The sequence below is a fragment of the Drosophila hydei genome, unplaced genomic scaffold, assembly GCF_003285905.1.
Source record: "Drosophila hydei strain 15085-1641.00,03,60 unplaced genomic scaffold, DhydRS2 tig00008119-arrow-pilon, whole genome shotgun sequence".
Taxonomy (NCBI): Eukaryota; Metazoa; Arthropoda; class Insecta; order Diptera; family Drosophilidae; genus Drosophila; species Drosophila hydei.
The window spans coordinates 3,696,039-3,714,245 of NW_022045830.1; the positions used below are offsets into that span (position 1 = coordinate 3,696,039).

Genomic DNA, 18,207 nt, shown 5'->3' on the forward strand with positions numbered 1-18,207 from the left:
TGTCGGAGTGAACAAGAGCGACGCCGCTGAAATCAAAACAAAATAAAACGCGGCCAACAACAACCGAGCAGCAGAGTAGAAAATGTCAACAAACGAGCTGCGCGCCAAATTCTCTAATTTGAGTGCAAACAAAAAAGTCGCTCAATTGCTCCCAAACGTTGAGTGACAGCAACAAAGAGAGAAACAAAGAGAGCGAGAGCTACGCTCAAAATCTATTGCATGCGATAAAAAATCGTGTTTTGGCCTGGCTGCCACTGCGACTGATTTTCTGCATATGTGTTTGTGTAAGAGAGAAGCAGAGAGCGTGCGAGAAATCTTCTTGATATCTGCTTTGCGCCATCATTCTGACAGTCATTGCCTGCTCCGCTTGTGTGCAACCATTCGTCAGGGTGGACTGTCAATATGAAATGGAACTTGTCTGAGCAGTTCATAACCAAAACTGGCAGAGTTATTAATATGAAAAAAATTGATATTTAAATTGATAGACTGATTGTTTTGTTTTGAATATTGAAAAATATAGTTAGTTTAATATTAATATATTAATAATATATACAGTTTCGCAAATATTTTAAACATAATAATACAATCACAGACTGTATGAACTAGGTCAAATTTATTAACTAAATGAAAGTCTTAGTTCAATATTTTTTACAAGTTTAATTTATTTTTATATATTCATATATTTTCAATTTTATGTTTCTTGATTTTTTTTATCTTTTTTCATATTTTTATTAAGTCATAAGGAATCCTACTTAAGTGAAAACGCTAACATAAAACATACAAAAATAGATTGGTAATCTTGCCACTGGTTCCGCAGCCAAAGCGCACGCAGCCCTGGTACATAGGCAGTCTTCAATTTCCAGCATAAGCCAGTGCATGTATGCGTGCGTATCTGTGTGTCAATTGTGTGTATGTGTATCTGGCTATGGCCAAAACGTCACGCGAGCGAACGGATGACGACGGCGGGCTGGTTGGGAGCTACTAGCTCAGTTATTTTTCGCTTTTTGTTAAGGCAACGCGACTGCAACGGCCACGGAAAGCCACGCGGCTACGTCCCCCAGTCACTGTCTTTGTCTATCCGTGTAGTTAATCCCCCCTCTTACACACACTCTCTCTCTCTATCTGTCTCTTTCTCACACTCGCTAAGTTACGGCTATCACAACAACAATTCGCCGCGTAACAAGCTGACAAACGTTTTTATTGTACGCTCGTTTCAGTTGAATTTGTTGCTTCTGTTTATATGTATGTGTTGTTGTTGTTGTTCTGTTTTTCACAAGTGCTCATAAACGCAGCACAAGAAATATTATTTTCGCCCCAGGTATTTGTTTTTATCCAGAGTAAAAGTAATAGCCTGCGCGTGTATTTGATTGTGTGCTTGTGCTTCTTATCGTCCATTTGTGACAACGTCAAACGTCATAAAAGTTGGTGTTAAATTGCGACATATTCAACAGCCAAGGCGAGCGTTTTGAAACTTTAAATTCGCCGTACGAAGTTCAAAGCGAAACAACGGCAACAGCAGCGTAACAGCGTGGTGGGTGCGGGGCGTTGCCAGTTAATCTAGAAAATTCTGCGCTACCCGTTAACAATTTTTTTAACGCAAACAGAAGACAGACAGGCTGGCAACAACAGCAACAGCAACACCAACAGCAACAACAACAAGTGTGACAGCAGCAACAATTTGACAGCTGGAAAAGTAAACCGCAGGCAGAAAGAAATACAAAATAAAACAGTGACAGAGAGCGAGCGCAGAGAGCGCAAGCTAAAGAGAGCCAAACAGTATATCGCCCGCACATGTAAATTTGTGCATTGTGTACGAAATTCAAAATAACAAAGCGAAGCAGTGCTAACAACAACACCAACAACACCAGCAACAAAAACAACGACAATGAAAGTTAAAGTCGAACGCACAACAAAAACGCAACCAGCAGCAACAACAACAACGAGGACATTAACAAAGGCTGTCGAGGAGGAGGAAGATGAGGTGACAACGGCGCAAGAATTGGACTTTTTGCCCGATATGGCAACAACGATATCGACAACGACAGCAACAATAACCACGACGGCGACAACTCCGCGCAATCTTATCGTAAGTGCTAACCTCCCCCTACCAGCGTCCCTCATCCTTCTCTTTTCTATTTTATTTATGAGCTGCGTTGGGTTGTTTAGGCTGTTGCATAGAACGCAATAAGTTTCCCATAGGTTGAATGCCATTGTGCAAAAAATAAAAAAAAATCTCACTAAATTAACAGTCAACAAATACAACAACCCGTTGAGAATATTTTTTTTGCAGTCAAAAAACTTGTTTAAAAATTTACCTTGTTTTTTTTGACGCTTATTCGCCGAATTGTATTGTGCACAATTTTATTGTATCTTTCCAATGTTGCTCTTGTTGTTGTATTCGTATTTATTTTGTCGACATCTTTGGAATTTCAATTCACACTTTTGTTGTTGTTTCGCATTTGCTTTGCTCTCGCTATTGCTGTCGCTCTCTCTCTCTCTCTCTCACGCACACAGGCACACACGCTGAGCTACACAGATACGCACATGCGCTCGCACACGTACGCGCTCTTTATCGCATGCGATTTGTATACACTATTTGTTTCATTTGCCTCTCACTCAAATTCGCCTTACACACTCAATTGCAGTCGCCTCAATTTCGCACTCACTTATTTCGCCATGCGGCTTTTCAAGGCTGACCGCACATTTGATTCTGTTTTGTCATTTTGGCATTTTCGTATCTTTTTTTCATCTTATTTTTCTATGAAAAGCTTTGCGTGGGCGTCGCTATTACTGCCTCCAAATGCAGCACGTGCGATTTACGGCGGATTTAGTTGTATTTTATTTTTCTCTGCACTCGCACTTTTCGGCTAGTTTAGTTTGATTTCACTAAGGTCAAGGCTGCTTATCTAGCGCGTGGCTGACCACAGATGAATTAGTCATGGGGCTGCCCAGAAAAACAAAACGCGCGATGCAGCTAAAAAACAGTTAGATCAAGTTCTGAATATGTTTATATGTATGGCTGAGATGCGCGTTTCAGCTCAATGTCTAATGACTAGTGTTGCTTAACACTGAAAAGTGCTTTGTTAAAATGCATGGAAAACTAGTGTTGTGCAACAATTTAAGAAGAGTATTCTTAGACAACATGTGTTGTTGTTCGAGCAGCATTAGTTTAATATTTAAGAATAGTTTTTGTAGTGTTTTTAAAGACTGCTTTTTAGATTGGTATATATAAATGTCAAAAGGGCATTCTAGAGACATACTTAACTCTTTATTTTGTAACACTGAAATTCAACACTGCTCATTTGTTGATATATATAAACAGTGTTGCATAAGAGTAGAAGTACTCAAAATGCTTAGAAATAACTAGTTCAAAGCAAAAGACAGTGCTGTCTAACCATAGAGAAAACTTAGAAATTCTTTTATCTTCTGCTTGATCTCGATGAAATAAACACTTAATAAATAATGGATACCAAAACAAGTCTTAATAATCTGGTATAATGTTGTCCGTTTGCAATGAAGCTTTATGTTGTTAAAAAAGTTTATTGGAAATTGAAGACATTGTTTGATGCAATAAATTGCTTTGCAATGAAATTCTATGTTTTAAAGTTGTTCAAGCTATCTGACCTCTCTTATTGTTAAGATATGTACATACATAATACTTATGTTTCGCAACAAAATTAAATACAATGCCAAGGTCAAGTGTTGCACAGCTGCCGTTGCTGTTGCTGTTGCTTAGCCTAAGCTCTGCCTCGCCGCCTTCCGATTGGAATTGCAATTCCAATTGGAATGTCAAACGGCTCACGCGTTTTGCTGTGGCTGCTTTTAGAAGTGCGCGAGCTGCCAATTGTGAATTGTAAATTGTGAGTTGGGACTTGTGAATTGCGAATTGTTAATTGTGAATTGTCAATTGTGAATGTATGGATGCGCCATGCCAATGGGCCATAAAAGGCGCGTTGCACTTGAAACACACACAAAATGCCAATTTTAGTGGATTTTTGTTTTGTAGTAGTTGCTGCTGCGGCTGCTGCTGTTGCTGCTGCTGCTGCTGCTGCATAAAATATGCGTCAGTTGTTTTTGTATGCATAAATGCATAAATATTCATGCATTAAGAGGCTGTGCATTAAAAGTCGAGTCCCCACAGGTGATAAACCTTTTTACGACTCGCACTTCTTCTTCTTCTTGCTTTTTGTTCCATCAAATATATACCCTGTAGGTATGCGTGAGCAGTGGTATGTTGCAGTTTGGCATAAGTTTGAATCAGGCAGGGGAAAGCAAAATTTAGGCATATTCTCGATAGTCTAAACTGGCTGATATCGATATTTATCGATTTGGTTGACATATAAAGAGTTATCGGAGCAAAGGTAAACTTGAAATTTATGAACATGAGCACATTTAGAGTGAAGTCTATACAGACTCAAGGGCAAATCTTCAATTAGATATCGTCAATATATATATCTAATTAAAATCTTAACGTTCTTTGCTAACTCAAAGTTGTTTTACAAGATTTTCATGGCTGTATTAGCTATGTTACAAATAGTATATGGAAACAGAGCATCTATCAGTTGAGCATAGACCATGTGCCTATGCAAAGCGGACTCAAATTGCACACAGATACAGTTGCAGATACAAATGCAGGGTTGCCAAGCCAACTGAAATTGGGAATTTACTGCGCGCAGCAACTAAAAATAAATACATAAAGAAGGAAAAAACAAAAACTAAAAATTAGTGACCAACTGCAGCGGCGTCGCCCGCGTTGTTCGCTTATTAAACAACAATAAATGTATAAAAAACAATTAAGTATTAATTGTTGTTGTTCTTCTTCTTCGCCTTATGTGACTTTTATGGTTGTATTAACTTGGGCGTGCTAAATTTATGACTGCTCGATGTCCTCGGAAGACGAACAAAAGTGTGTCTAAATATATAAATATATATATATATATATATATATTTATATATATATATATATATATATATAATATTTATATATATAAGTTAATATATATATAGTTTATATACATATACATATATATACATAAATATATATATATTTATGTATATATATATATATGTATATAAACTATATATATATTAATATATATATATTTATGTATATATATATATATGTATATAAACTATATATATATTAACTTATCAGCCTTTATTTCTAGCTTGCTTCCAAGTAATTTCAGAGCATTTCGTAATTCCTGGCAGTTTATCTTGTATTTGTGTTCGACAAGCCCAATTCGATTCGGAAAGGCAGTCAACCTGCTCGATTGGTTATCTTTCAGATATACATATATATTTGCAAATATATAAATATATATATATGGTGGAATGAATGGGTCTAGCTTTCAGGAAGCATAATTGGAAATGAAATTGCAATAAATATATATAATATATATAAGTCTGTATAATAATATATATATTTATAATATGCTAAATAATATCTCAATAAATAAATATACATAAATCATTGTGAATATTAAACAAGGCAAAAGAACATACGAGGTGCGTTCAAAAAGTATTGCAAATAGTTGAATTCTGCAGGCTTCGTAATTTCAATTTGCTCGTTATACAGAAGTATATAAAAGGATTACTTAGTGCTAGGATTTGGAAGATGAAAAGGGCATTGAAGAAGGAGTTTAAGAAGTTAACATAAAATTATTTGGAGCTAACATTGGCATAAATGTTTAATATATAAGGGGAATTACTTTGAAGGGTACAAGAAAGATATTAAAAAATAAATAAATAGAGTTTTTGAAGAAGAAAACACAATATTGGCTAAACTTTTTGAGCAGACCTCGTACATAAAGCGAATATTTAGAATATGTAAAATTGAAAGATAAAGAACCATATAAAACCCCATTCGCAAAGTGAACTTACATATTTAGTGAGGTATTTACAACGAAACTTTTCCAACAACTTAAACAATTAAAGCTAACAAAATCTATTTAATAATTAAACAGTAAAAACTTCTAGATACTTCTTATAGACACACATTAATTTTATGCCTAATAAACCAAGTTTCAAGAGGGTTTCATTGGCAATCGCCCTGAAGTGCCAAAAGCAAATAAACAAATCATAAATATTCGCTTCATTTTGGGGGCACTGGAATCGTCGTGAAATATAATGAAATCGAGCGAGTCTGATAGTAAACACAGTTAAAGAGGGGAAACCCCAAATGCAGTTTGTTGAGCTCTGGCATCAACTGTACTTTGCCTATTTGTTATATATATTCAATGATGTTTTTTATCGCTTCTATGCGATACGAACTCTGCGCTCGTCGTGACGTCAATTGACTTGAACTATCTAATGCTTAAAGCTTCGACTCTTTGGCTCTTCACGCAAATAAAAATACGTCGAAGTCGCGCCCGTAGATAAGCCGGTTTTTTTTATTCCATAATTGTTTCTTTTTTTATTTTTTCCTGAAAGAGCGAGACGATCGCAGTGAGCACCAAATTTGGTAGCGAATTTAGTTGGCTGACGTCACAGAGCTGAGCGGAGCAGAGCAGAGCAGAGCAGACTGAGCTGCGCTCATAGAAAGAGACAGCGAGTGTGAGTGAGATGGACTGTTTAAACCTAACAATTTACGTTGCGTATACGCGGCGTTAATATTAGTTCATCTGATACTCTGCACACATGAATGCTTGGGGCATGTTAAAACTGTAAGATATACATATATATATATTTTACATAATTTTTCAGACTGTTGAACTCATATGTTTCTGGCAATTGAGATGTATATATTTATATTTTTATTTAGATAGCCATGAATTTTGAAAAATTTGAAATCTTAACAAAACAAATTCAGGCCACAACTACCCAATCGTTATATATAACATATATATATCAGTATATGACTGAAATGTTAGCTATATGACAAAGATGCGTATCCAATGTGAAGCTAATCAGAATCAGCTAAGAATTCTATAAACTGTATTTTGCCTGACTCGAAGAAATCTTTTATTCAAATATTTACTCATATATAAGAACTGAAAAGAGTATATTTGTTTTATGCAAAAGTTATATGTTATGCGTGACAAATCAAAAAAGAACTAGATTTACCAAAGTTGTGGGCAGTTAAGTTACTGTAAACTCCCTCTTGAAGGAGGAATTAAAAGTAATTTAATGCTTGTTAAGAGCTTGAGCGTGCATTATGTAGTTGGAAGCGTCCATTATAACAATCAGTTCGATTTGATCTACTACAGAGTATCTGCTAGTCGAGCAGCTCCAGCGTCAGCGCTTATTTAGTTCGGCCTGAAAATGTTAAAGACTGTATTTGAGGCGACGAAAGGCAAATTATGTCATGTTATATTTTGAACGGGCGTTTTTTGGAAAAGCCGTGGGAAATTGAAGGCAAATGTCAAATGTTGCGTGTTTATACTTTCGATTTTCAACGACAATGGCAAAACGTGGCAGGGGGCGTGGCTCTATTTTGTTGGGGCGGGTGGGGCTGTGAAATTCCGAGAAAGCAATTTGGGAACTTGGCTTAGTTTGTTGAACTCCAGTCAAAGGTTGAGTCTGCCGCATGGCGAGTGAAGGTGTGTGGCGTGTGGTGTGAGGCGCTTAGCTGACTAACTGTAATTGAGTTGTATTTGGTGGCCAATTGAAGCGGAAATCGCAAGTGCGCCGCGCCGCAAAGCGGGCGAATCGAGGACAGCGGCACATCTGGCATCGCTGTTGCTGCACAGAAGTGCAGCAGCAGTGAAAGATTTACACGCATCGCTGGCAATGCCAGGCGAACGTGTTGCTGTTGTTGTGGCTGGTGTGGCTGGTGTGGCTCGTGTGGGGATTATTTTGTGACGCGTCATGGCGCCGAATTCCAAGAAAGAGGCGCAGCATTCCGCGCTGCCAGCAACCACTTCGAGAAGTGCGAAAAATGCTGGGCCACAAAGATAAGTTAAAGGAAATCACGAAAAAAAACCAGAGCCAAGTGTATATTAGTGTAAGCGACTGAGCAGCTAATGTTGAACTGTACATGTATCAAGATATATATATTTCTATATATATATGTATGCATCTGTATGTATATTCTATATCTGAAAATCTAAGCTCATTCCCCATCATTAGCTGATCAACCACATGTGTACACAAACATTATATGAAGTTTGTCACATCTACCCGTTTGTATTACGGTACTGGGTATGCATATTTATAAAAAAAGAGTTGCCACCATCGCTAGCCGTGCTCAGATGCCCCCCAAATGGTGCATGACGTGGACCATTTGGCGTTGCGATTGCTCCTTACACTTGGCGCATGCTGTTGGTGCTCTTCTTCTACTTCTTCCCGTTGTTGTTGCTGTTTTGCTTTTTGTTTATCTTCTTGTTGCTTTTGCTTAAAAAATGCTGGGGATTTCCAACGGTTTTCACTCCTTCGTACTTGCATCGCATTCGCTTTCAGCTCAATTCGTCGCACTCAAACGCTCTCTTGGCACTTTCGCTCTACCGCGCGCTCTCTCTCTCTCTCTCTCTCTCTCTCTCTCTCTTTGTCTCTCTTTGAGCGCTTTTTAAGTTGTGCGAAACGTGTTTTGAGTTGAAGTTTTAGCGCTTGCGGCGTTATTTGCTCCTACGCCAGCTGCGCCTATTGTGGCAGCGAGAGGCAGGGAGGGCAGGCCGCTGCTAACTTGGCTTAAATAAGCGCATGAATTCTGGCTAAATTGCGTATGAGTCATCAGCGAGCGTAGTGGCGTGTCATGGCGTAGTTGTAGCCACATTCGATTCATTCATTTCATGCTTTTTTCTGCTTCTTCTTGCTTTTTTTCTTTCTTTTAGTCGTATGAATGAAATTTTGCGCTGTTATCGCAGCTACTTAAAGTTGACTTTGTTTCTTCTTCTTGCTATAGTTGTTATTGCTGCTGATAGGCATTCAAATATTTGCAGTGGCAACAACAGCAATACCTCAACACAGACCTCGTTATATATATAGTTCATGAAATACTTGAGATATTACAGAATGGGATCTTACTTAAGGGAAGTTCCCTTTCAACAGTTAACAGTTGCCTTTTTCCGCTATATAGACTCATTGAACTCTAGATCTATGATAGAAAGAGCTTTGAAAGTCGGAATGCAAGCTCTTGCGTGCTTAAGCTATAGATTTTTATTAAGATGCAATTAATTATTAAATTTTAAGAGTTCAAGCTCTAGGAATTTCCCTTATTGACTATGGAGTTTATATTATTTTGCACCCATGGGAACTCAGGAACTATATAAGCCAGAGACTCAACAATAATTATATGAATTCCACACAAATTTAATTGAATAAATTCACATCCTTTAGAAAAATATATACTAATTACCGTTATACGAGAAGCAATATAACAGAAGAATAAAAAAAGCGTTTGCAGTTCTAATTGGATTATTTTGAACGTAATTTATAGTTAATTTGTCATTACGATTGCTAAAAAAACGTGAAAAGGCTAAAATCACATACTAGAATTCTTACATTAGCTCAGAGGTATTACACGGGTGCGTCAATGTCAGGGACGTCGACGCTGGCGAGGATGACCGTTATGTCGTCGGGCTTGCCACCATCGCCATAGTTGACATTGTTAGCCTTGGCCTTGATCGCGAAAGGCGACTTAAATGAACTGCTCTGGGATAGGCTTTTGGCCAGGTCAACCAATTTGTCGACAGCTTGCTGCAGGTGCTCCATACGCGTCTCGCCGTGCAGCGTTCGCAGATGGTGAATCAACATGCTCTCGGGCACGTTGTCGAAGAGGCCATCAGTGGCCAGGAGCACCAGATCACCATGTTGCAGGTTAATTTCGGAGGTTACCGCCTGCTGGGGCGAATCGCACAAGATGCAACTCATTTCCGAATCCGGCGCCACTGTTAGCTGGTACGGCGTATTGAAGCTGTGCAACTGCTCTTCGGAGCGGTGCAGCACCTTCCCATGGCGCAACACCATGAAGCCGCTGTCTCCGAGATTAGCCGAGTGTAGGGTGCAGTCAGGTCGGTGAAGCGTCACCACGCAGGCGGTGCTGCTGCCACAGACGCTGCCCGGTATTTTCTTCATCTGATCGAAACTGTCGATGAGCAGCTGGCGCGGATTGGAGCCATCGTAATGCGGCTTTCCCGTAAATTCACAGCAATTGGTCATCAGCTCCTGGGCAAAGGCGCCCGAATCGATGCCCAGTCTACGCCAGCCGCCTACACCATCTGCCACGCCCATTGACTCAGCCTTCGGCGTGCTGCTCACAAACCAGCTGTCCTCGCCATACCGATGCTCGTTAACCAAATACATTTGATTCTCGCTAAACTGATCCTTGGAGCTGCCCTGTATGGCCTTAATGAGGCGGGGCAAGCCCTTGGCCTTGTTTATAGAGCTGAGCAGTCGACACCGAAGGTAGGCATAGTTCACCAAGTGTGCGGTACGATTCGATATGTTACGCACAGTGAAGAACATTCTGAAGCTTTGGGTAAAATCACTATATTCTATTTTGTGTTAATTTTTTACATAAAATTTCAAAACTTTTCACTCAAATTTATAATTTTGATTACGCCTCAATAAGCCAACTAAATGAAAATACTTGGGATCCTCACAAATTTCGAAGGTCTTAAAGGAAAATACTTGGGATCCTACAAATTTGCAGACCTTGAACCTATTTAGATAAGTAAGACTAAGTATAGACAATTTCAAAAATATATAAAATACATTTTTTAATTATAATAATATGGAATACATAGAACTATAAACAATATATAATATTATATGTATTCAATCTATAATTAAAATTTTCGAAAAATATATAATACATTTATATTACCATAAGATTATAATAAGATAAAATACATTGATCTAGAAACAATTTTGATATATATATAATTATATTATATGTATTCAATCTTTAATTAAAATTTACGAAAAATATATATAACACTTATATTACCATAAGATTATAATAAGATGGAATACATTGATCTATAAACAATTTTGATATATATAATTATATTATATGTATTCAATCTATAATTAAAATTTTCGAAAAATATATAATACATTTATATTACCATAAGATTATAATAAGATAAAATACATTGATCTAGAAACAATTTAGATATATATATAATTATATTATATGTATTCAATATATAATTAAAATTTTCGAAAAATATATATAACACTTATATTATCATAAGATTATAATAAGATGGAATACATTGATCTAGAAACAATTTTGATATATATAATTATATTATATATATTTAAGCTACATCATCAAGTATGAGTCAAACTTTGAATTTACAAGTGGAGTATAGTCCATAAGATTGTCGTTTGCCCAAGTTCCTAGCAAGTTCCAAATAAATATTTATTTATTTTTTTATGATCCTTGCGTATAGACAGCTTCGGCTTTATCAACAGGTTGCTATCAGATGTAATCGCAGGTTTTCTACTGAATAATTCACTCATTCAATAACATTGTCTTTCCCGGTAATGCCTTTGTTGGCATTTCGTAATCTTATCGGCTAGTTGTGCTGGGCCTACGACACAGCGTCAATGCCTTTGGCACCTCTTTGTATAAATCATCAACCGGAAGTGGGCAGCGGATCCAAAGCATTTTGCTTATCGCAATTGGCCTATCAAGAAGGTATAACAAATAAACAAATGCTTAATGTTGCAAATTATTTATAAACTCCTGATGTAAACTGTTCCAGAACTCACGCGTAGCTTATCAGTGTTCATTGAATATATCAGATATGGATCGCTAGATTCGCCAGAATTTGGCAATTATTCATATATATATATCTATTGGCCACTTGAGCCCTGTCTCAATGTAATGCCATAACTTTCCTGGAATTATGTCACATATCAGACGATTACTATGTGCACTTCCGAGTTTCGTTTTCGCCTTCGATTTTTTCATTTCTTATCAAAATTAACGGCATTGTGGCGATGACGTTAGACGCTCGATTTAACGTTGAATTCCTGGAACAGACGAGAGTGTTCGTCCAAGTTGGCTTTTTATTAATATAACATATATATAATGTATGTATATAAATGGGGGTAAGACACGTAACTCCCGACGGGCCCGGGACCCGCATTTACAATTGCGGTACAGTTGCTACCGCACAGTATAACAGATTGCCATTGCCATGTCTATTTTTGTTGCAGATTTCGACCCTCAGTTCACACAGCTGCGGGTGCATTGCGATAAAAAATCACATATATATATATGTATTTATATAGGGAACATACCTAAGCTAAATCTAGTCGGAGAAATTATCAGCAAGTGCGACCAAACCGCATGTGTTCCATTTAAATGGGTCCTATTTCAGATCGATATCGTATAATTCGTATTGCATACTCATCAATTTGTTTTCACATTTTTCAAATCATACGTATAATGCGCATTATTGTAACCCTATTTCCTTCTATTTATCTTTGCAGGTAAGTAAATCCAAGGGTTACTGCAAATCAATTACTGCAAATGCTTCGTGTCACATGGCCCAGTTCCAGCTCCAATTACAGTCGCCATCGTTAAGCCGGCCCCCTCTGATATCTCACCCTTCCCCTTGGTTGTAAGTGCCTTGATACTCTCTGTGTAAACAAGGTCAGTGCGGACTTTTCTATACCCTGCACACATACTTGTATGCGTGCAGAGGGAGAAGGATTCGATTGGGCAGTAAATTTGAGAATTTGAGAATTTGATTAAGCTGTTATACTGAATCTGGTATATAGATCGTTAACTGTTATACATTGTCAATTGCTATACTGTCATCTGATATATAGCTTCTATTTTTACACTGTTAACTGTTATACAATTGAAATTGGATACATGCATGACGAAATTTAAACTGTTATACACTTAATTTTGTTATACAGTTTTCAACGAAAACATCTACAAATTGCAAGCATAACTGTTATACTCGTATATATATACAAGTGTTATACGCTAGAAACTGTTATACGTATAACAGTTTTGTAAACTTAAGCTTTAACTACTACTGTGTTATTGGACAGCGCTCGCTCATAGTACAGGGTATACCATAGTCTAGCATTGTGTTGAATCTATAGTTTTCGCTAGGGTTTCCTTTGTGTATGAAATTACAAATAGAACGTGTACAGCCGCATGCTCCATCAATATTTGTGTGAAAGCTGACATATCGTAGATAAAGTCAGAGCTAGAGTAAACAAACACCTGCTTGCCTGCCGCACACCTGTAGCCACTGGGGTAGATACAAGAAAAACAAAATAGAACAACTAAATCGAAGCGAATCAAGCAACGGCGCAACATTCGAACGACCCATTTTGGAAGCGCAGCGACTGATAAGGCCAAGTCAAGACCCACTATGGCGGCCTACAAAGGCTGGCCATTGTAATTATGCGTGTGTGTGCGTATGTGTGTATAAGGGACTTTACCTAGGTCTTTAAATATAGTTGCTTATGTCATAATCAAATTGTCTGGCGATAAGATAAAGAAAATTTTGGGGCGTGGGCACGTGAGCCTAAAATGCAAGGCAAAAAGGCTGTCTGGGCTAAGCCCAACAGCCAGAGACGTACACACACACACTCGAGCACAGATACGTATGCATAAGCATGCATACAAAAACAAAAGCTGTGAACGCTGCGCTCAGGAAATGCCAAACGACTGCGAAAACTTTCAACTCACTCAAACGTTAAATTCGCTCTCGGCGCGTTGTCGCTCTCAGCTACTGTGAGAGAGCGAGTGCGCTATGGAATGCGCTCAAAAGTCGTTGGCGCTGGGCGACGGGCATATAAAAGTCGACAGCGCAACGATGACGCATTTAGTTGAAACCCGTTGGCCGTGTGAAACGTTTCGGCAAGTGTGAAATAGAGAAAAAGAAAAAACTGTTAAACTGTTAAGCTGAATGCGAACATTTTTGTGAAGCAAACATAAAACTAGACAAAAACAAAAAATACTGTTCAGTATATTTTGTAAATAATACGCGGCATGTGCGAACGAGTGCGCGAATAATTCTCGGAAAAGCTGACAGCAAAATTAATTTGCACAAAAAAAAGAGGAAAGAAAAACGAAAAGGCAAATACAACGAAAGATACATTTGAAGTGCGCGTTGAATCCAAATCAAATAAAAACAATAACAAAGCGAATTTCGTCAGAAATTTGCATTTGTCATCGGCACAGACGACGGCGTCGCCTGTTGCGCCTATTAAAGGCAATTACTACTTAAACGATATCAGTGAGAATCAAGATACTCTATACACGGCAAACATGACGCTGGACAGCTATAATATCTTCGGCGATGAATATCATCTCTTTAACATGCCGTTATCGCCATTGCCCAAAACGGTAAGCATCCGAAACTGAAAAGAAATAGAAAATGGAAATGGAAAAACAGCAATAGTTAAAGAAAGAAACAGTTGTTTCGCTTATCAAGCAAGTGTAGGGTAAACTGAAATTTCCAGAAGTCTGAGCCCAGTTGTCGATTTGCAGTTTTGAAAACATTTATATAAATACTATATATGTCTATATATAGAAATATATTTGTATGTATATATGCATATCTCTATCGCTGTATGCATTGCTTCTTATCGTTCTTGGAAATTTTGTCGTCGTATACCCTTTGATTTTTACATATTTATTATTCTCCTTTCTTTTTATTTTTGCGCCCCCATTATTATATCGTATTTGATGTGATTTTGCTGTTTTGCAATTGAATTTGTTTGTTTAATGATTAGAGGCCTTATCAGCGCAGCGATTTATGTTCCAAGTTTTATATATTTTTTTGTTCTTTTTTTTTTTTTTTGCTGCGATAATAATATTAATAATTATTGTTGTGTGTGGCAAGTGCACAAATAGTTGAAATAGTTTGTAGGCGGCAACCCACCTAAAGTCCATTTACTGATAACTTACAAATATTTCGAATATTTGTACAGTTATGAAAGACCTTGTTTCTTGGCTTTATTACATAGGTGAAGGGGAGGTCGAAAATTATTTTTTATTTGGCCACATAATTGGAAAATGGAAAAAACATTTGTTAGATATATACAATTTGATTGATGTTTGCTTTATTATAAGATAGTAAAGAATCGAGTTATATAAATAGATTGAAGATAAAGTTATACAAATAGGTGGGTATATTTATTTTGTATTGCTTAAGACACTCTTTTTTAGGTTTAACTAACTATTTCAGGAAACTTTTAATCACCAAATTGTTATATAAAAATATAACAGTTTCCATAACAACTATGGTTTGTTTTTATAAATGTTTATATAACAGTTAAAGTTCGTTTAAATTGTTTCTTTTGAAATATTTAGGAATATGTTTAAGCAAAGCTATAAACACTTTAAAGACAAATATATAACAGTTTGTATAACAGTTTGTTTCGTATAACAGTTAGGGTTTCAACCTAAAAAAGTAAAGCACCGCTTCAAAATTATTTTATTATATGTATAACAGTTTTATTAAACAAAGAATTTATTGATATTTTCTTGTTAATTTTTCAAGTTTATGTGCGTCTTATGTATTTTATGTTGAGCGTAGATTTGTATAATATTTATATACATATAATATGCAATGGTTTTATGTTACATGAAAATCTATTTGGCTGCTCACCCGCCTCAATTGCACCCCTTAAAAAGAAATCACGCTGCCAGGCCATGAGCAGCTACGAAAAACAAGTTGTCCGTTAATATATGTTTACTTTGTGCAGTTTTTGTTTTTTTTTTATCTTGCTTTTTTTGCATATTACGTCCATTGCATTTCACAGTCCAGTGATCGGGCGTCTGACTATATTGCACACGTGCGATTTCTGTGGGCAATTTATCAAGTTTTTCGGGGTTTACATCTGTTATATACACGCATACAAAAACACATTTGTGTGTGTATGTGTTTGCATGTGTACAGCACCTTTACGTCCAATGTTCAGTTTAACTGGGCTTAAATGCGAGCGTAGAAAGCGAATTGAAATTGGCAGCCGTCGCATGCATGACCCTTTCAACTGCCACCAAACTGGCCCAAAAGGCATTTGCGTGACACTTGATACTCGCTTTCATAAGCATATAAGACATAGCTATATATATGTATATACGTATAAGCATATATCTCATATCTTTTATATACTTATTGCTGCAATTGGGGCGGTTCAAAGTAATATGCTTCAAGTCAAACACTTGCGACTTCTGACATATGCGACTTAAGCGACTCAAATTGTTTAATTAAAAGCGCTTAAGCACAAGTGCACTGAGAAAAATCTTAGGGAAACTTGCAACAAATATGATTAGGAGAAGAAAAATGCATTCAAAATTTCAAAAATGAGATATCAAAAATATATACAAAATACTTGAATACTGCAGTATAACAGTATAACGGATTAGTATTTTAGGTGTATTCAAAAAAGAAAATATCTAGAAAACATAATTTTTTATAATTTATTTAGTCTTTAATAATTTTGAATAATTAAATTATAAATAATTTTATTTGCAAAATTTCGCTAAGTGTATTTGACATTCATGCTCTGCGAGGGAGTTACAAGGGTAGTCTATCACTCGTTTAAGTAGATGCACACTAAAAAACTCTTTCAATGAAACACAAAATATGTTGTGTGTGCGTGTGTGTGCCCCCTCGCGCCCTCGCTGTGAGCGACTGAAGATAATTTCAACTTTCTTTGGCACACAAATTTCAACTTCGGCACTTTTAATTAACTGAATATGGGCAAAAGTGCACAAAGTGTGGGGGATATTCGATAGCATTCGATTGTTTTCTTATTAAGTAAGATTTATTTTTTATTTTACTTACTTTTTTCTTTGTCTTTTGGTTGGGGCGCACTTTTCGAGTGGCTTTGTGGGCGTCTTTGGACAGCTCGTGGGCCAGAAAGTAAGAAAGCACTTGATAAATACGTGACAGCCGGTGCCAAAAAAAAAAACTACCTACCAAATATTACGTTAAAGCCGAACTGAACTGAATAGCTTATGATATATGGGTGCAAATAGATTGAGGCAGAGAAACTTGGATCAAATGTGAGGCAGATCAATCAATAAGTAGATCATTTGAATGAAAGAAAGCTATAGTTATTAAATGAATATGCTCAGAATCCTTAGAAGTGTACAGGAATCAGATAGACATAATCATTGTTTCAATAGAGTTGTATATAATAAAGTCGGCATAGTATATTTTTTTAACTTCTTCAGTTAATGTGCGCTTCAAACATAACTGTTTCCTAATCCATTTGCTCTTGCAATTCGCAACTAGTTGAAGCACAGCTTGAGTGCAATTGCAGCTGAACGCCCTGTTGCCAACTGAAGAAATGCATACATTTAGTTGCTAAGCATACAAGAAAGTTAAAGCCATTAGGCGAGCGTGTATGTACGTCTATATATATATATATAGATATAGATATGATATATAGGTATTTTATGGCCATTAGCAGACAGACAGCCCAGTTAATTGCAGCGTGAAGTTGAGCAGTGCGGCGTGCTCATTGAATTGCAATTCAATTTTGTGCTAATGCCTCAGATTGCAGATGTATATATATATATACATATATAGGTATATATATATATATGTCAAACAATATAATTTGGACTGCAGTCAAGTCTGCTTGAATTACTTTGGCTGCTAATTTGATTGGGCGTTTTCCTTTTTGGCATTCTGTCCTGGCCAAAAAGGACATTCTGTCTAACATAATATTCTACTCTTGCATTTTCTTGCTTGTAATTTGAGACAGCAGTCAAGTGACCAGCTATTACAACAACAACAACAACAAACCGCAAATGCACATTTTCCAATTTGAGCTGAAGTTTTTTGGCTGTTTGGCCAGGGCGTCGCATTGTCCTTCTTGGAATTGTGTTTGGCCAAGCCCTAGCCTAGCCTTTTGGCAGACACGCTTGAAAAGTGAAAACAACTTTTACTACTTGTCTATGCCCGGGCACTGTCTGCCAGCGTAAACTGTTGCCCCGCTATCTGCTTGCCCCTTGTGCAACGCGCCTTGCATTTTACGTGTTGTCCTTGCGTCCTGCGTCCGTGGCGCCTCGTCGTCGCGTCGTTTGTTTGCCATTTCCTCGTGGCTGGCAAAACTTTACCATAAATTTCCTCGACTCCCTCGCAGCTCAGTTTGTTTGTTGTTGTTGTTTTTTTTTTTATTATGTTTTATTGTTGCTGCTGTTGCTTTGGCTGATTGTTTTTGTTGCTCGTGTCGCGACAAAATGCATTTAAATAAATTATTCCTAGACCGATGTCGCGTCACTTTATTAGCCTGGTATTTCCCCATTTGTGCCCGACTGTCCTT

General features: G+C 37.1%; 2 protein-coding genes across 3 annotated transcripts in view; one reads left to right on the plus strand and one right to left on the minus strand.

Moving 5' to 3' along the window:
- Positions 1-1,221: 1,221 nt before the first annotated feature.
- The window catches only part of LOC111597886 (transcription factor kayak), a 32,650-nt gene continuing 15,664 nt past the window's right edge, over positions 1,222-18,207 (plus strand). Inside the window, exon 1 of one of the 2 annotated variants that reach the window (XM_023312819.2) lies at positions 1,222-2,086. In XM_023312819.2, the coding sequence (XP_023168587.1) occupies positions 1,886-2,086 (201 nt within the window). In that variant the 5' untranslated portion in view covers positions 1,222-1,885. Of the gene's footprint in view, positions 2,087-13,751; positions 14,270-18,207 lie in introns of those variants that run through there. The other variant, XM_023312820.2, reaches the window with a different exon arrangement.
- LOC111597887 (protein phosphatase PTC7 homolog fig) lies at positions 9,380-10,494 on the minus strand. The gene has a single exon (XM_023312822.2). The coding sequence runs from the start codon at positions 10,402-10,404 to the stop codon at positions 9,457-9,459; it is 948 nt and encodes a 315-aa protein (XP_023168590.2). The 5' UTR covers positions 10,405-10,494; the 3' UTR covers positions 9,380-9,456.

Bases quoted from the DNA above. Each gene is read 5' to 3' on its own strand.
- LOC111597887 (XM_023312822.2), bottom strand. From the start codon at position 10,404: ATGTTCTTCACTGTGCGTAACATATCGAATCGTACCGCACACTTGGTG.